Here is a 19,886-nt window from a genome sequence, read left to right on the forward strand (position 1 = left end):
TCACCTATGCTGGGGTGGGCTAGCTGGTGATACAGCTACCGTTGAGTCATTCACCCATGTTCTAGTAAGTAACCCTGGTCTCACTGGATGCAATCATGTTTCTATCCTGAAATAGGTACCCAGTCTACAGTAAAAAGTTACTAATGTCCATGTGTCACCAGGAGAAGTCACCAACAGGGATATAACCCCTGGGTGGAATGGAGGCTCTCTTGAGTCTCTGTACATGACCCTGTGACCTCTCTTCAGCTTCAGTTTTGACATAGTCATCTGCCACGAATAGCCAGGTGGTGACTTTTCCCACTCTTGTGCTAGTTAGTTTTTTGTCAACTTGACACAAGCTAGGTCACTTGGAAAGAAGGAACCATTGAGGAACTGCCTCCATCAGATTGGCCTGTAGCCGGTAGGCAAGTTCTTGATTAATGATTGATATGGGAGGGCCCAGTCCACTGTGGACAGTACCACCCCTGGACAGGTGGTCCTGAGTTGTATAAAGAAAAGCAAACTGGGCAAGTCATGGAGAGGATGCCAGTGAGCAGCATCCTTTCATGGCGTCTGCTTCAGTTCCTGCCCCTAGGTTCCTGCCTTGAGTTCCTGTCCTGACTTCTTTCAGTGATAGACGGGAATGTGAGGTGACTTGGAATTTTTAAGATAAAATAAACTCTTTCTTTGCCTCAATTGGTTTTGGTCACATTTTATTACAGCAACAGAGAATCCAAATGAGGATACCCTTCCATTCAGGCAGGTGGGAGGTAGAACTTGCCTGCCATTCGCCTGGGACTGTGAGCCCTGGACCACTAGACTTTTTCGAGGGCCAAGTTTAGCAGGAGATGGTGTGAGGGACATAACCCACTGGCATCCATTTCTTTCAGAATGCTGCCTGATCACATGTCTCACCTTCAAGCTTGGCTCAGCATGACTGAGCAGAGTTGGGAGGGGAACTCTTTGGAGTAGATTTAAAAGTGGATTTGAGTGAATCAGCTTCTCCAGTTGAGCAAATGCTATAAGGAAGTGCAGCTGATATTAGCAGTACTCGAGTTTCAGAACAAAGCCACCAACAGACTTTGAGGGAGAGATGCAATACTTAGGAGAGAACTTAAGGTCAACAACAAGAATTTAAGAGAAATTAAAACAATGCCCTCTGTCCTTTCTTCTTCATCCATTGAATACACAGGGCCCTGGCTTCTGCATGACTCTTGTCCAGTGCCTCCAACTGTCATTTGTTTAAATGTGGAAGAGCTGACACAGTAAGAGGTGGGAATGTGAAACCCAAGGTGCACATGATAGAGATGGAAGCTGTGGCCCTGATTGCAGAGTGTTGCTGGGCTTTCAGCCCCAAGGCTACCTACCTTCTCCCTTCCCCTTTTAGGCACAAGCTTTTTAGGCACATACCTATAACATTATGAATGACCCAGCTGAAGGCAGCCTAACCTATTAGAGTAGGGAGGCCCCTCTGCCTGCTTTCCTCTCTTGAGGACAGTCATCTGTCAGGTGACAGACAGATGGGTTGTAGGGACATGCAGGGGGTGGGGCATATGTTGTCATTTCTCTTGCCCTCCTACATGCTTAAAAAGCAGGGGTTAGGGTGTATGTAAGTCATAGAAGGTTTGCCCCCCATGTACAAGGCTGTGAATTTCTGTCCTTCAGCACCACAGAGTAAACAGACAAATAAGCAGCAACAACACTCAAAACCCAAATCAGAAAACAAAACCTCCGAGCAAAAGTGAGATATTCTGGGCTGGCAAGATAGCTCAGCGACAAAGGCGCCAACTGCTGAGGCTGACGACCTACATTCTATCCCCAGACCTCGCTCGGTGGAAGAAGGGACCTGACTCTTGCAAGTTGTCCTCTGACCTCTGCATGAGTACTGTGGCATACATATGTGTATGTCTACACACACACACAAATAAAGTGAATATTAAAAATTGAGGTGATATATTTTAATTTTTAAATGTGAAAAATATACAGTTGTAGGGAGAAAAGCAAAATTTCTCTATAGTCTGAGATAGTCACTAATTCACATTTTATGCAGTTTTCAGTCTTTATGGCTATATGAGAAAATGTTTTTTATTAGATATTTTCTTTATTTACATTTCAAATGCTATTCCCTTTCCTAGTTTCCCCTCCAAAAATCCCCTATCCCCTTTCCACTCTCCCTGCTCCCCAACCCACCCACTCCCACCTCCTGGCCCAGGTATTCCCCTACACTGGGGCATAGAACCTTCACAGGACCAAGGACCTCTCCTCCCATTGATGATCGACTAGGCCATCCTCAGCTACATATGCAGCTGGAGCCATGAGTCTCTCCCTGTGTCTTCTTTGATTGTTGGTTTAGTCCCAGGGAGTTCTGGGAGTACTGGTTAGTTCATATTGTTCCTCCTAGGGGACTGCAAACCCTTTCAGCTCCTTGGGTCCTTTCTCTAGCTCCTTCATTGGGAACCCTGTGCTCCATCCAATAGATGACTATGAGCATCCACTTCTGTATTAGTCAGGCACTGGCAGAGCCTCTCAGGAGACAGCTATATCAGGCTCCTGTCAGCAAGCTCTTGTTGGCATCTGTAATAGTGTCTGGGTTTGGTGGTCATTTATGTGATGGATCCCCAGGTGGAGCAGTTTCTGGATTTGAGAATTATACACACACATATATAATTTTATCATATTTACCATAATTATTCAATAACAATACAAATCCCTGAGTCACTAAAGATTTTTTAGAACCATGATTTTTTAAAAGTAGGTATATAATCTTCTACTAAATTATCATAATATAGTTTATGTCCCTATGGTGACCTTTAAAAATTTTTTTCTATTCTAAACAGCACTTATAGCCTTCACTTTTCCCCGGCAGTAGAACCATGGGTTCAAAGGTCATGGCATTTGATTCTTATTACCAGATACTTCTCCAGAAGGGTGATACTGTCTATGCCTCACTGCCTCATGGAGGTCTTCCACACAACCGACCCTCTTTATTCTCTCTACTGTTGCATCAAAATGGTGGCACAGCCTTGTGAGGAAACATGGGGAGCAGTGGGGTGCTTTGTAAGAGAAGAGCAATTACAGAATCCACAGCTTTTGAGGTGTGTGCTAGATAATTCTTATGCTAAGAGTCCCAGCAGAGAGGCAGGCTGTCTTAGCTTCTCCCCTCTGGGTTTCTACTTTTCCTCTGACAGTGGGGAAAACATTTCTATCAGGCCTACAATGAAGACACACCTCAGCACACAGGAGCATAGTCTTCTTCTCTAAGCCTGACTCTACAAACCTCTTGGTCACATGTTACGATACTGGGTGACATCTTGGAATGACCTTGATACTGAGCCATCTATTCCTACTGAGAGTGAGTGTAGGCCTGTGTCTTGAAGGGTTTTGGAAAGGGGAGGCCCAAGGGAAATACCCCTTGCATACTGCTATGGACTTTCTACAGCTGTTTTGGAAGGCAGAGGCCAAAGGTTGAATGGCCCATTTCAAAGTTCAAGTCACAAACCAGCAGAGGGACATAGTTCCCATAAGGCAAAGAGGTATCACCCTTCGGGGGCACATTTGGCAACAGGAATCAAGTGCCATGACTTTTGACCTGCTCTCTTCATAGAAGTCAGAGGAAAATCTGAGCAAGGAGAGGGATGGGTACAGAAGCATCCTGGAGGGAAGAGGACACAGGACACTGGGGAGTGACAGAGGCTTAACCAACTAAGATCAAGAGGAAGATGATGACAGGCACTCTAGACAGAATTGTACCAAATGACCACTTGTAATGGATCTTAGCAGGCACTGTATCCAGTAGGTATTCAATAAATGCTTCAAGTTAGAAGACATAGTGAATAATATAGGGGAGCAGGAATTAACAAGGAGGACTTATTGGCACTTATGGGTCTCCATGATACTCAGCCTAAAAGGTAGAAGAAAGGGAAGGTGACCTTTGGGACACAGAACATAGTGAATCCACAAGCTGACAGCAGCTGGCTTTCTGCCTGTCCTTTGGGGCTCCTGGGCTCAATGTCAAGGGGCAGATCTCAGCCTGGACTTTACCTTGTAGAGTGTCTCTTTTCCGACAGGCTGCCCTCGGGGAGAGGTAGGGATGAGATCCAAGACTGGGGCTGCCACGCTTTGTCCTTCTGTTCCCTGGTCAGAGACCTCCTCCTCTTCTGGGCATCTGCTCAGTGGCTTCTCAAAGCCTCCTTCCAGGAGCTGAGGCAGGGGATCTTCCTCAATGGAGATGATCCTTCGGAGTGCCTGGCGACGTGGAACACCAGACCCTGGCTCCCCAGTTCCCAGTTCCTCTTCTGCCTGGAGATATGCACTCAGACCCACTGAGCTTCTCCTCCTAGGGGCGCTGAATACGTCTTCCTCCTCCTCTGACTGGCTATCAGGATGGGGGTGGGGAGGAAGATGGGGGAGGAAGTGAAGAAATATCAATATGGAAGTGGAGGGACACTCGCCTGCAGGCAGCACTGGAGAAAGCTCCGGGGAAGAAGAGGAGACAACATATCCATCATTCAGCTCATGGTTTTGACAGCCTAATAAGGGCTGCCTGCTGCTGTGGCTGCCACTGTCACCGCCACTGCCACCACCACAGCCAATGATGGAAATGCTGACAAAGATCATTAGCAGGTACCAACTAAAAATAAAGGCCCTGTTCTCATGCGATGCTGGACTTAGAGGAGGACCAAAGCAACAAACAACACAAATATATTCTTGTGAACCGGATTAGTCAATAAAGAAGAAGGTAGTGAAGAAAGGATTGTGCAGGGTTAGAGATGTTACAGGACTCTGGGAGGACACGCACGTGGTTGAACTCTGCTCCCATCACATGCCCTCATTTACTGAATATCCTTATGGAAGGACATCAGTTCCTCGCATCTCACTTTCCTCTCTACAAAACATGGCCTGTCTACCTAGTCTACTCATATATGAGACAATTCATAAGAAACATAGCATACAAACACACAGGGCATTCTCATACATGACACACCCGCACAGTGCACACTCACACAACACCTATCCACACAGCATTCCTCAGCAGTGTTGGGGTACAGTTGCCGTGGGGGACCTCCTCCCACCCATGACAGATGTCTCTCAACTCAGAGACAGATCATTATGGCTTGGGTCAGAAGGCACATCCACCACCATCCCCTTCCTTCCTCTCCCTTTCTGTGCTCCTGAGACAGAGGGAAGAGCAGGTGCTTCAGAGACTTCAGTACATACTTGTTTCTGCATTTGGATGCTTTGACCAAAGAGGCCAGTCGTAGGTGGAAGGAACTCAGCAGTGGGGACATAGGGAGAAGCACAGGCTGAATTTTCCAAGGGTTTGGAGAGCATCGTTTGCACAGATCTCCAGAATGCGGGGTTCCTTCTCTATCTTAGTCAACGGTTCAAGATGAGAGCATTTCAAACGAGACAGGCATGACCTTATGAACACACACACACACACACACAGAGGCACGCACACACACACACACACACTCATGAACGAATACTAGCATGCACATTGAAAGAAATGCAGATGAGCCAGCAAGATGACAAGGTTCAAGGGAAAAGGAATCGAATCAAGGCACCCAGAACAGTGCACACAAGGGAAGCACCGTTAGCCTTGCCCCAGGCTTCTAGTATTTGTTATTCCTAAGACCAATGATAGGAAGAAGGTGATGTAATAATAGGGTTCACCAGAGTGGACCTGTCACTATCTAAACCAGCCGTGACTCTGAAGGACAAATTAAGGCAGTGTTTATTTTCAACAGTGATGAATTAGTTTGGATAGAGAGAAGAAGATTTATAACAATTCAAGCACCTTTCCCTCTACTTAGGAAACAGGTTAAATAAAAGTCAACTGGCTTCTTCCCATCCCCCCTCCTATGTATGCTACCAAGCCCATTACCTGACTCTTTCAGAACACAGTATCCTTGTCCATTGCTAGATGCTTTTATATGTAGCATGAACATGTACACACATACATACATACACAAACATACACATATATATAAACATGCACACATAAACATACACAAACATATATATATATATATATATATATATATATATATACATATACACACACATATATTACATTTTTTCTCAAAGTTTTTTTCCAACTAGAAAAAGAGACAACCACTTCAGTGTGCCCTAAAATGAAATGCTTCTTGGAAAAAGCGTTTTATTTGGGAACATCTCAGGCACTGCTGACACTTCGTAATGGCTTCAGCTTAGCATGTCTAAGCTCATTTTTTTTTTTTGTTTTGCCACCAAACACTTCCTGCCAGCAGCAGAGAGAGTAGCTGCTTTTGCCAAGATCGATATTGGAATTCAGAGCGCACACGTTGATGCTTAGTGGATTCTTTTCCATTTCCGCTGTTTGGCTGTGAGCTCATGAAGGAGAGATGGGCCTATTTTGCAAACCTCTGCTCCAGTGACTGGCGCTGTCCCTCACAAACACTGGCCACTCGATACTTATCTATTAAATGAGCACTTGCTGGTGGACAGGCATAGAGGGACTGTCACATTCCCTCTATGTCACATAGAAAGACTGTCAGGGGCAGAGCAGGTGATACATAAACAACTGTTGAATCAGTCAGCCTAAAAATACATTCCGTTCTGAGAAACCAACAGGCTAACAAATCCTAGTGTAGAAATTTGGCTTCCAGATTGTACCTCATTACTGAGCTAGTGAGCTCTAACCCCAGATGATCTGACCCAGGGGCTTCCCTGATCAGCCCATTTACATGCCAGAGTCATTTTTTTGTTTGCATATATTTTCAGTTCATGTTTGGACATCTCGGTGAATGAGTTTACAATCCTCTCCCTCAGTCTCCATGCCTGAGGGTTTAGCTAACTTGACCTCTCTGTGTCCATCCACGTGGACAAAGGGGTGTGTGTGACTTGTCTGTCTGAAGGAGCAGCAAGCCAACAACTTTTCATACTCAAACTCAATTCCCCAGCCCTCCAGCAGCAACAAAACATGTTGTCTTCCACTTAGTTAAATATGAATCACTGGAATGATTTGTCAATCATAGGCCCTAATGGTGTCTCTAAAGGGGTTTCAGCTAATAGTGATTCTATATGACATTTTAATTCAGCTCACAGTCAGGATAGCTATATTCCAGAAAAACCAAGAGGATCCAAGGAACGGAGCACTGCTTTCCCCCAACCCCCTTCCTTCCCTGACCATCTGTTCCTCCTATTCCTCCTCTTCCTCCCCCTCCTTCCGAGTCAGTCTACAGTACCCTTAAGCCCCTCTCTGCAGGTCCACAGTAGAGCAGGGTAGCCTCAGAGACAGTGTCTGCCCTACAGGTTTGCGCTGCATAGTCTCCCTCCAGCTTGGATGTCACAGCAGAGAGGGCCATGCCCTCCAAGAATTGAGGCAAGTGAGTAAGACTGACCTCAGGCCTCCCTAGTAGGGCCACACCTCAAAAGAGCAGTAAATGTGGGTACAGAGTCAGCCCCAAAGTGGTGAGATGAAGGAAAGGAGTAAGGAGGGGTGGAGGGTGATGACTTACCTCCTGAGAATTCCCCTGCCATCCACATATTTGCCAATCACAGAGCCAGATCTTTGCTTCCTGCTTGCCTTGGAAGCAGCTGTGTTTGCCTTGGCCGCCTTATCTTTCTGCAGAAACACAAAATGCCCTGAGATCCACTCCCATGCACCCATCTCAACTTCTTGCAGAAGTGAGGGAAAGCTCTAGTTAGGACTCTAAATGAGAGAAGCAGGCCAGGTTTTCCTCTTTGGTCACCCACTCTCCAGTTTTTCCACCCCTTGCCCACTCCAGTTAGGACTCCATCTCCTTCCCAGAAATCCCCTCAGAGGAGGGAATTCAAAGTGGAGAGCCTAGGGTTTCTTGTGCCTTTTTTCACAGGAACTTGCAAGAGATCAGAAGAGAAGTCAAAGATACATACTACCTGAGGAAATATGCTGGTATTTTAGGTTGTACTCTTCCTTGTGGCTCCAGTCTCCCTTTCCCATCAAAGCCCATGAGGTGTTGAGCTAGGGATTCCCCCCCCCACACACACACACCAGAGGAGCAGTTATTCCAGAGCTCTGTCCACCACTCCCTCATTAGCCCCAAACCTCTGCAGTCCCCTGTGGAAGCAGGCTGGGTATGGATGAACTGCTCAAATATCTGTAACTCAGAACTGGAGGGGAGCAGGGCTCAGAACCCCATTTGCCAAGACTCTGGGACAGCGCTCTTCCAGGATACACTAGGAATCAGACCACAGGAAGAGTGTTGCTTGAATCAGCCACTCCATGCTTCCAGAGGACCTATAATGAGGTGGTGGGGGGAACTGTTGGACCCCAGCACCCCTGAGGGCATGGCTTTAATGATTCTAGGCGGATATTTAATTATTATTCTGTATCAATAGGGCCCTACCCCCTTTCTTTGATTCCCTTCTGGTGTTCTTCCCTCCACCACTTCTTTCAAAGCAAAATGAGTTTGGCAGGTGAAGGCCAATGAGGTGAAGGGATTACGATGGCATTTGGTCGAAATTTTAAAAGAAAATCAGTATTTCTTCTAGAACGATTGGAATCATTATCATTGTCGGACAAACGAGCAGATTTAAGTCTTGTTCTGATAGGACACATAGACAGGCAGCTGAGATAACTGTCAAAGACACAGTGGTGTAACAAGGACCCTTGAGATGGTGGCATAAGTTGGGCAGAGTCTAATTCAGGGTACACCAACTCTCTGAGGCTGACCGTACTTTTATTACTGCCCAGCAAAGGCTGCAGCACATATCACCTTCTCTCCTAGAATTTTTTGTTGTTTTGGCACATACACACACACACACACACACACACACACACACGCACAGGCACACGCACACGCACACGTACACACGCACACACACACACACACACACTTTTTTCTTTTCTCAAAAATCCTTACAACTTGGGAGAAAGAGGACAGGCACTCCCCTTCCTCTTGGGAGAGTTGGGATCATGGTTAAGGTGACCAGTGCCTTCTCCAGGAACATGCACGTTCCCAGCATGCTAATCTTACAATTAGGAAGTCCTGTCTAGTCACCCTGCCCCTTCAGAGAATCCAGTGTCTCCCTTCTAAAAGAGGAAATGAAGAAGGCCATGCAGAGTTCTCGAGTATCTTCCTTGTGCCTCCCTGTGAAGACCTGTGACTGACATAGTGTTTGGTAAACTATGTAACACTGTGCTCAGGTACAAGAGAGGGGCTATGTATAGAGCAGAGATAAAGCTGTACATAAAACCAACTGTGTAAATAGCCATGTGTGCACTGTAAATTTGCTTGCTGACAGCATACAGTTTGAGAATCTCATCAAGAGATAAAATTCTAAATGAAAGAGCAAACTGAGCGTTTGACTTCAGGCGAGAATGGCATTTCAACTGTGGAACTATCACCCCTACATCTAAGAAAGCTGTGGCTCTCCCAAGCATTTGGGTCTGATTATGCCAAGAGGAAGGCATCTCCCTTCACAAAAAAATGTTGTGTGCGTGGCTACCTTTTTATTGCTTGCATTATATCTTACACCTTCACCCTGCCCACATTAAAAGGACCGGACACATTGTAAGTATCAGGACATCTTGATCAGTTCTGGCATGGATCAGATGGCCCCTGAGCCTTGTCTCCCTCTGCCCCAAGTCCCAAGAGAACATTCGCCAATTACCTGGAAAGTTATGTCCCGTTCATCCCGGAGATGTTTGTTCCTTTCCCTGCAAAGAGCAAGGGAAAGTTATTCAAACATGGACTCTGCTATGGACAGATCAAGGGCTAGCCCATTAGCCAGCCAGCCCAGCACAGAAGAAAGCATGGTATGGAGGACCCAGGGATGTGGCTATGGACAGAGGAGAGTTCATGTGTAAATCAGCTCAGAGGCAGGGGAATAAGACTGAGTAGCCTTGTGACATACACTGTCCCTTGAGGACCACTCAGCCTCCATTGCTTGGTTTAGGATGACATGTACTCCTGTGAGTTGCTAGTGGGCCCCTTCTCTGCCCACTCCACCCATTCATGAATGAGTACGCTTGTTCACAGAGCTCCTGCAATGGGAGTTGCTTGCCAAACTTTGTTCAGTGTCTAGGATGCAGGCATGAGCAACCACAAAGTTCCGGACTCGGAAAGCTCGTGTAAGGTTGGGGTGAGCACTGCTGAGAAACTAAAGCGGGGACATGGGGAAAGGAGAACCAGAGTGCCAGGCATTTCAACCTGAATGGTCTGGGAAGCTCTGGCTGATGAGGCAGTGTCTCACAAACCTGAGGGGGGAAGAGGGCCGAGCAGGACAAAGATTTGGTTGTGATAAATGTGTGAGTTGGAGAAACAGAAGGGAGGGCCACAAAGCAGGCAATATGTATCTCACATTGCATTGCGAGCAGTGGGTAGGCCAAGACTTGACTGTTCACAGCCTCCTGGATCATAGGAAAAGCTTTGATTTCACCCCAAATGAGACATGAAACCATGGGTTGTTGATGGGGTGGGGTGGGGTGGGATGTGTGGCCAACAAGTGTCATGGTCTGATTCCAGCACTGAGAGGATCCCCTTGGAAGTCACTCTACACATAGGCTGTCAGGGACAAAGGTGCAGCCCGGAGAATGGACGGATACGTCTGAAGAAGTAGAAGTCATTGGTGACATGGGAAGGACAGTTTGGGTGGAACTGTTGGGGAGAAAGTCAGCCTAGAACATGGGGAATGGAAAACCAACAGATCAAAAGAAGAGGGGTCAGCGTGAGAACTCCAGTTGGGAGCTGGGCTGACGTGTGTGTGTGTGTGTGGGGGGGCAGGGTAGCCTTTGCTGGGAGCACTGAGAGCTCACACCACATCCACAGAGTTAGAGACATGGGTGCTGGCAACATGGAGCAATCTCTGAGGACTTGTTCTGGTTCTTTCTGGAGCAGGAGCCCAGGTGGCAAGGTGGAAAGTAGGGGTTCAGGGAGGCTTAATGAAAGTTCAGAGTGGGTAAGTGACCAGACTCAGGCTGCAGGGTATTTGTGAAATGTAAATGGCTGGAAGGTTCTTCTCTCAACACAAATGGGTCAGGCCCCCTCTGTCATCTCAGCTCTGTGTGATTTTTGCATCAGCTTGTGCTGGTGGCCTGGAACCTGTCCCCATTGCTGAAGAGGGAGGGCAGGCTCAGCAGTGGTCAGAAACTAATTATCATCATGCAGTGATCATCTGCTGGGTATGACTGTGTCTTACTGTGTTCAGTGACACAGCCAGGCCCTTGGGACATGTCTGGGGAAGAGACACACAAAGAAAACCCTGAGAGTGACCGAGGAGTGAGGTCCTCACACCTGAAAGGCCCTCGCGCTGGCTAAGTAGCAAGCTGGCAGCCCAAGTGAGGATTCAGAAGGGCTTTGGGTATACGGTGCTGTGTTCTGTTCTGTTTATACTTTCTGCACAGGACATGAGCAGGGTTTAGGGAAATCCCCAAGTTTCACACTCTAGCCATGGTCCCCATCTTACTGACATCCTACATTCCATGCCCCCTCCCCACTTCATCCCTACCCCAACCTCCCACATTCTCTCTTTCTCCTGGATTCTTGGTGATTTCACTGATGGGGAAATCGGCCATGTCCCCTCCCTCGTCTCTGCTGAATTGTAGTAACTATGTGACAGACAGCACAGAATGGTCCCAGGCGTGAGAGTGTGACCTTCACAAACGCTGGTCTGTCAGAGTTTTAAAGGTCATGAACATTGTGTAGGGTGTCATGTCCATTCTTTCCTATCCTTTCTCTTGGGGTCTATTCCTCCATTATTTTTCTAAGTATGAAGAAAAACAAGTTAATAAACAAAACCAAAACATACACACATACACACACACACACACACACACAGTGCCCCTATACATCTTGTTCTCTTTCTAAAGCCCCCTGAGAACAAAGACTTTGTCTCCAGTTGTGTAGAACGTGGCCACTTAGGAACTCTTCCATCTATTGACTAGGGCAGGCCTCATTCAAAGCCACTTGTACTTTAAAAAAAAAAAAGAGGACCCCAAGCCTTCTGTCACCACTGTCCCCCATGAGGCCATCAGCAGGTGTCAGGTATAGCCTATGGAAACCCTTCCCTCTTCTGCATTTGCTTTTCTTGAGATGAATACGCAGCAGTCCAAACCATACACTGGTGACTGGGGGAAACTCGAACCCTCCTGGAAGGATTCCTAGTGGACCCACCTTAGGAAATCCAGCTGCTTCAGGAGGCCAGACTTCTCCCGCTGCAGGCTTTCAGTCACTCGGTACACTTCCCTGAGGAGACAGACACAGCCAGGTGAGTGGTGGTCACGGAGAAAGGAGGGGAGGGGAGGGGAGGGGAAGGGAGGGGAGGGGAGGGGAAGGGAGGGGAGGGGAGGGAGGGGAGGGGAGGGGAGGGGAAGGGAGGGGAGGGAGGGGAGGGGAGGGGAGGGAGGGGAGGGGAGGGGAGGGGAGTGGAGGGACGGGAGGGAAGACTATGCTACTGTTATACAAGAAAACAGCAGCATTCAGAGAAGGAAAGGAAAGAAGGGAAGGGAGGAAGGAGGAAATGAAGGAAGGGAGGGAGGGAAGGAGGGAGGAAAAGCAATGAAACAGAAGCAGGCATCCCTAGAAATTTAAGTTCATAACTGGGCCTCATCTTTGCCTGTGTTCTGAACCTTGGCATGGAAACTAAGTGGCTCTCCAGTCTCACCGCCAAGGTCCCAGAATTCCTATGTCCACAGTAGTGTGGTTCTGTGGTAGAGAGTACTCAATGGCCTAATAAACTTGTCACTTTGCTCACTGGGCTGGGAGGACAGTCACTCCTCTGCCACCTCTCAATGTCATTACTGAGCATCTAACAACAGCATCAGCCTGGGGACCCTCCCACCAAGCGCCTGATAGCGTCATTCCTTAAGCATCGTCCGTGCCCTTCCTTTCTTCTTGTTCTTCACAGAATAATTACAAAGTCACTCGACGACCATAACAGACTGAATCAAATTCTAAGTTCATCTCAGACAATCCTAATTTAAGCAACACAACCCTGCCGGCTCCTGCGGAGAAGTGAATTCCTCACACTTTATTACCAATTATATTTAATTTCAACTTAAGGGAAAACAGTGTATCTCCCATTATACAAACTGGGTCCCTGAGTCCCTGTCTAAGACTCCGCTCTGATTAGCACAACATACACAACCCTGCCTGCTCCTGATGGGTGATGGCTGATGAAGAGTCCTGAAGAGGCCAGCTGAGTGGCTCTCCTGCCCAGCTCCTACCCCTCCGTAGGGACAACAGAAAAGCTGGCCCCTGCTGAGAAAAGCCAAGTCACTACAGAGCTGAGGTCTGTGACTTCCTTATTGGACTGAGAAAGCAGTTCATGGGTCTCATGTTGTTCAGATCTTCTCTGCCTCTGTCAACAGCACCAGGATGCGCACACACACACACACACTCACACACACACTCACACACACACATACACACACACACACTCACACACATACACACACACAGATACACACACACACAGATACACACACACTCACACACATACACACACTCACACACACATACACACACACACACTCACACACACACATACATACACACACACACACACACACACACACAAATGCACATGCACACACATGTGGCCTACTTATGCAAAAAAACATATTCAACTCTCTGTCAAATGAACACATATATATGGTGAGCCATACAGACATATATAACCACACGTGTAGATATATCCAGCTATAGTTTTTGTGTCTTAACCAAAGGATATCTTTAAACAGTGGCTTTTGGATATTATTGTCTAACCTTTTAAGTCCCTCTGAACTAGAGATCACCTCTCCCTGGATGATGTCAGACTGGGAGGGAAGGAGCCAGCTGATTTTTGTTATAGCTCTTGGTAGAAAGTTTGTAGTTTCCTCCAGGGAGCCGCTATTGGCTTTGTTTTAAGAAAAGAGATGAACATTCTACAAAATATGTTGTTAATGGAAACAGGAAATAAACCTGTGTGCTCGGCTGGCTGCCACCCTCTAAAGGAAAGTATATGTATGTGTGTGTGTGTGTGTGTGCATCTGTGTGTATGTGTGCTTGTTGTATATGTGAGTGTACCTGTATCTGTGTTTGGTTTGCATGCTTATGTGTATTTATGTGTGTGCATGTGTATATGTATATTTGCTGTGTGCATGTGTGTGTGTGTGCATGTATGTGCATGCATGTTGTGTGTGTGCTTGTATATGGGGATGTATTTGTGCATGCATAACAGACTCCAGAATAATCCACAGGAGATAGGGGTCACAGGAGGAGACAGACCTCTCATAAGGAGTCATTCTTTTGTATCTTGTCTTAAACTCTATCTTCAAAATAAAAGTTAATTAAAAATCAGCTCTGAGGCTCAGCCTCTCGGCTGGCCTTCATTTCTGTGTTATCTCACTGCCTAAGAGGGAATTTTTTTTTTTTTAAATCTCATCCCCAAATCTAGCTTTTCTACCTTCTATGTCTTCAGAGAATGGGAAAATTAATTTTGCCTGTTTGGAATTCTTGCTGATAAATGATTGAGTCTGTTTACTTCCTCTCCCCACTCCCCCCGCAACCCCACCCCCACCCCCGTCTCCTGTCCCAGTAGCTCTGAAGCAATATCACACCATGAGGTATGCAGGAACACTAATAGGAAGAGGTTTGGGCCCTGGCCTGGCCTGATCTTGCTATGTGACTTCTCTGAGTCCTGACTTTACTTTGTGAAAAAGGCAGAAGCTTTATGGTGCTGCCAGTGGTATTGGTCTGAGACTCCATTCTCCAGAAAATAAATCAGGACCCTTGCTGTCCCCTCCCCTGGCTTCCCTGGGTGAGAGGGTTCTCTTGGACCCATCATCATAACATACTCCAAGCTCCTAAACATGTGCGCCCCATCTCTCATTTCTTCCTCACTCCCTTGCCTCCGACTTTTCAGAGATTGCATCTCTGGCTTCATTAATGAAGATAAGACTTGGGAAGGTTTCTGATTCCCTGTGCTGAGCAGCGAGATGCTTGGTGGAAGTGTTTGCTCCCCTTCGCTGTCTTGCAGTGTTGAGAGCTTGGTTGGATTTGAAGTACCTGAATCCCTAACTCTGCCATAAAGCTAGGCGCCTGTGCCTTGGTGCTCTGCTCTCAGGGAGGAGAAATGGACTCAGCTTGTTTAGGATGAAATGCATGGGCCGGAGGCCTAGCCATCCAAAGTCTTGGTGGGTGGGCTGGGCTTCCTTCTAAGTCTTCAGAGATTTACAATGGGAGATATTTTATTAGGGTGACACTCCCAGGCCAAACAACTCACAGCACTCCTCTCATCCAGGCTGTCCATTTCAAATGGCTCTGACTCCACGGGGAGTGGAATGGGGAAGAGGGGGAGAGAAGGCATTTGGATGTATCCTACATACTAGTATCTTCCTGCATAAAGCTAAAGTTAGGGCTTTCATTCTACACAAAGGCACTTAGGGTGTGCAAAGCCTTTCCTGCTGGTCAGCCCTACCATCCCATGCCCTGAAGTCTGACTGTTGGTACACTTGGTGTCTTTTGAGCATACAATGACCCCTGGAGGAATGGATGTGGTCATGGGTGAAGAAGTGAAGAGTGAAGGAAGTGGGTACTGGTCCCGCCCACGAATGGGTGGTGATTGGAAGGCTCCTTCCTCTCTGGGTGTTATTAGGATATGTGTACCATTTACCTTCTGGGAGGTTACTTGTCTTGCCCATCAATCAGATGGACACTACAGCAGCCACACAAGGACACGGTGTGATCAAATGAGATGATCAAATGAGGTGTGTTGAGGGCCCAAGGTACCTAGCTAGCATTGAATACTTTGCAATGCCTAATTGTCAGGTAAGGGCATCAATGAGGACATGGATAGATGAACAGCCAGATAAGTGAGTCCCTTTGCCTTGTCTCAGAGCCCTTTGCTCTGTCCCTGAAGCTGAAGGGCTGCTCTGTCATTGCCCTCTCCAGCTGCAGGTGAAGGCCCATTCACTTTGCTCTTAGACCTCACACAATGGCTGGCCACTAAGAGCAGTGAGCAGGAGGCCAAACTTTGAGAGATGTGGGATTTCCCCCCTGAGGGCTCAGAGGGTTCCTCTCTGAGAAACACTATAAGAAAAATGGCTTAGGAATCGAGTCATGATTCCAGAGCCCTGTCACACACCAGTCACCTCACGAGCTTACCTCAGAAGCCCTTCCTCTCTGATTTACCTGAGGCCTCTGGCCTCTAGCCTTCCACAGGTACTGAGGGCCCTCTGCCCTTTCAGTCTTTGTCCACTCTGCTTCCTTATGTGTGGGTAGAATAGCAGATCTGTCTAACAGGGGACCAGGGCTGTGATAACTAATCTTGGTTACTCAGAAAGAGGGAACTTTAATTGAAGAATTGCCTCCAAAAGATTGGCCTGTGGGCATGTCTGTGAGTCATTTTCCTGATTCTTAACAGAGGTATGATGGCCCAGTCCACTGTGGGCAGGATCACCCCCTAGGCAGATGAGCCTGGGCTCTTTAAGAAACACAGTTGAGCATGCGCTATACAAGGCAGAAAACAACAGTCTTCTGTGGTCTCTGGATTAGTTCCTGCCATCAGGGCTTCTTCATTGACTTCCTGCTTTGGCTTCTCCTGATGATAGATTGAAACCTATAAGCCAATAAATCTTTTCCACTCACAGGTTGGTCTTGGTTAGTGTTTTACTACAGCAACAGAAAGCAACTGAGTCAAGGGCTATTCCTTGTGAACATCCTGCTATGTCTAGCACAGCACTGCATTGCTTAGTAGTCGCAGATCCTCAAAGAGGGTCAAGTCTCTAGGAGCAGCAGGAATGTGTGTGTGTGTGTGTGTGTTTGTGTGTGTGTGTGTGTGTGTGTGTGTGTGTGGTCATGCCTATCACCCTAGAGGTCAAGGCCAAGGTGGGATACATAGTGAGGCTTGAAGAAGGGAAGGAAAGAAGAGAAAGAGGGGGAGGGGAATCTCAGGGAGTAAGGAGCCCAACTCTCCACCTCATACACAGGCCAGGGAACATCTCTGGGAGGGGAAATCCCAGTTCCCAACACAAACCACTGCACCCTGACTGGGGCTGGACTCACATCTCCTTCTCCTGCTGCAGCTCGCAAGCCTCTCTCTGGAGGCTCTCCAGCTGCTGCTGGGCTTCCTGGAGTTGGTGAGAGGTGCGCTCTAACTCCCGGGCCAGCTCCTGGTTAGTGAGTCTCAGTTTGCTGTTCTCAGCCTTGGTTTCGTGCTTGTCGTTGTGTAGAGCTGCACACTGGCCTTCCAGCTACAAAGAGGGGACAGAGAGGAAGGATGGACAGGGACAGGGCCATTGCTGGCTCAGCCCCATACTGCCTTCAAACTCAAGTTAGCGCTGCTTTGCTCTGTCACTCCCATGTAGACATTTCTGCAGGCAGGACAGACTTTCATAACACAGTCTGTCCTTCCTATCTCCACCTGGGACTTCTAGACAGGCCTTGGATGGCCTTGTTCTATAGGATTGTTAGTAGTGAAAATTCCACGTGTCTTCCCTCCCAAAGGCACCATGGGCTAGAGATCTCATCTAAGTCCCTTTTGTCCTCCAAGCCAATGTCATTGCCTGGATTCCTGATGGGGTCAGAGAGCAGGTAAGTGGCTGTTCATCATAACGCCACCTTCCCTGCGGAGATCACAGATAGGGAATATATTCATTCCCATTTTTTCTCTCAGCCACAGGAGCCCAGTTCCATTCACCTAAGAGACAGCTTTGCTTGACTGCCTCTGACCTTGGTGATTCCTGACCTTAGATATTTCCAAGCCAGGTCAAACAGACCCTATGCCTTTTCTTGCATCCCTAAAGTGACTTTGAAAATATGGATTTTTGAGAACTTCAGCTCTTCTGGGCTGGTGAGTAGGCTTTATGGAGCTTCCAACCCTTACCAGACAAAGCACCACACCAAGGCAAATAGATCCTAATAAATTTAGTTTCATGAATGTGGCCAGTGAGGAGAGGAAGGCAGCAACAAGGAATGCCGTGAGCCTCTCACGAGGCTCCTGTGTTATCAGGCAAGCATGCAGTAATTAAATGGAGTGACAATCACTCATTTGAGGGATAAATTTAATTGCTATGAATTTAATGCATGTGCGAGAGGAAGCTTCATGAGGCAAGGCCCTTGTGGACAGAGGACAGAAAGACGGCAGGTTGATTCCCAGGGTTTGCAACCTCTAGACAGTTAGACCCAAAGCTTAGCGATCAGCAGGGGCAGCATCCCCAGCCTTAGCCAGGGGGTCTTCAAGCTTATGCTCACATGTAGCTACAAACAGCTTCTCTGTTCCAAGATGAGCCAAGTGTCTGGGTCTGTTAGGGACTGGATTCCTTCCAGGGAATAGGCAAACTGAGATTGGAGGCCAGTGCTCTCATGGCCTCTCTCCTCCGTGAGCTCTTGCTTTGCTGAGGAGACTGCCGAGCAAGGCACTTGGCCTGACAACTTGGTACCACAAGCCAGGTGTTCTGGGCTCCAGGCATAGTTTCTGCTCTGCAGAGTCTGCTTCTCTGCTCTGGCATTGAGAGGCAAGTGACCAGTGTTTGCATCTAACCTGTGTCCCAGAGATGGTCATGCACCCTGTCCATTCATGTGGGCAGTTCTTTGAAGAGCCTTTTCCAGCTGTGGGGTGTCTTCAGCTATGCCAAAGAGGACAAATATGTCTGCATACCCCCTGAAACATCAGTGACTTCACAAGTATCTCTGTACTCCCTCTTTTCTTCTTCAGGATGCCTAAGCCAACTTCAAGGTTTAGCAGACATTATTACCTTTGGGTGTAATTATGTGAAGCTGCCCTTAAATCCCTATGGGTTGGGTGATTCATAGGGACTATCAGGACTTCGCTAAGCTAGACATCCAACTGTGGCTCTAAATGGGGCCATCTGTGATTTTTGTCGTAAATTGAAATCTTAAAATATTTAAAGGTATTTTTAGCATTTTGAGACAGGGTCTCATTATTATAAAGCTCAGGCTGCACACTGCACTATATCCACAGGGCTGTCCTGGAACTCACAATCCTCCTGCCTCAGCCTTCCCAGTGATGCTATTACATGCATGTGTTGATACATCCACCTTGTGGGGACTTTAAATGAAGACACATGCACACACACGCACAGGTCTTCTCAGGGCAAGTTAAAAATCCATGAACGAATGGTGGAGGGCGTGAGGCAGGCAGAGGCAAGATGAGTTGGAAGAGCTGAGGGCCCACGCAGTCTCCACAGTAGCCTACCTTCTTCTGCTTCTGATTGAGTCGTTCCAGCTCCTGCTCCTTGGCGCTCAGCTTCTTTTCCAACTCCCGGCTGCGAGCCTGGAATCTCTCTGTGTCCTGCCAAGTTGGAGAAGAAGACAGTGGGTTCTATACCTGGCACGCCTAGTGTCCAGCCTTGTAAGCATGCACTTGAACTCCCTCACCAGCTGGACTACCGATTCCTTTTTGCTTTGAGGCCCTTCCCCTGAAACCTCAGGATTCAGTGACACACTTACTCCACCAGTGAGGATCCACAAGACCAAAGTGCTCTGAGATGTGCTAGAGCACTTTCTGTGAATGTGACCACATCCTGTGACAGTGTCCTCCTGTGCCTTCCCACCCCAAAAGGACAGCCACTGGTGGAACTGTACAGGGAGAAGAGGAGCCTGAGTCTGACTCACTGACCAGCCTACCATCTGTAACTAAGACAGCCTCCAACTTGGAGATTCTGGTTCACAATAAACAAACACTGTCGCCGGTCCCTTAAACCACACCAGCTCTGGGCACAGGGTACTACTTCTGCCTCCTAGAGGGTCTAAGTGCTCCCTGCTTGTCTATCATGACTCAGGGCTCCTGGGCCATGTTCCCCATGACATCTCTGCCCTGTTCTCAGCATGTTCTTCCCTTCACACCCTAGCCTGGGTTTTTCTACATTGATCTGCAAAGCCCTGAGGGTATAGATGTGATGGTGGCTGGCTCTAGTGTCACAGATCTAGTGCAGGGTT

General features: G+C 47.6%; 1 protein-coding gene across 1 annotated transcript in view; it reads right to left on the reverse strand.

The window, feature by feature from the left end:
• Cracr2a (calcium release activated channel regulator 2A) overlaps window positions 1-19,886 on the reverse strand; it is a 68,270-nt gene that overhangs the window by 22,637 nt on the left and 25,747 nt on the right. The window contains exons 6-11 of the mRNA XM_021164192.3: window positions 19,144-19,239; window positions 16,992-17,179; window positions 12,120-12,191; window positions 9,619-9,664; window positions 7,482-7,588; window positions 4,021-4,354 (exon numbers count right to left, since the gene is read on the reverse strand). Of these exons, the coding sequence (XP_021019851.2) occupies window positions 4,021-4,354; window positions 7,482-7,588; window positions 9,619-9,664; window positions 12,120-12,191; window positions 16,992-17,179; window positions 19,144-19,239 (843 nt within the window). The remainder of the gene's footprint in view (window positions 1-4,020; window positions 4,355-7,481; window positions 7,589-9,618; window positions 9,665-12,119; window positions 12,192-16,991; window positions 17,180-19,143; window positions 19,240-19,886) is intronic.

This window comes from Mus caroli, unplaced genomic scaffold, assembly GCF_978045245.1.
Source record: "Mus caroli unplaced genomic scaffold, Mus_caroli_1 scaffold_7, whole genome shotgun sequence".
Lineage (NCBI taxonomy): Eukaryota > Metazoa > Chordata > Mammalia > Rodentia > Muridae > Mus > Mus caroli.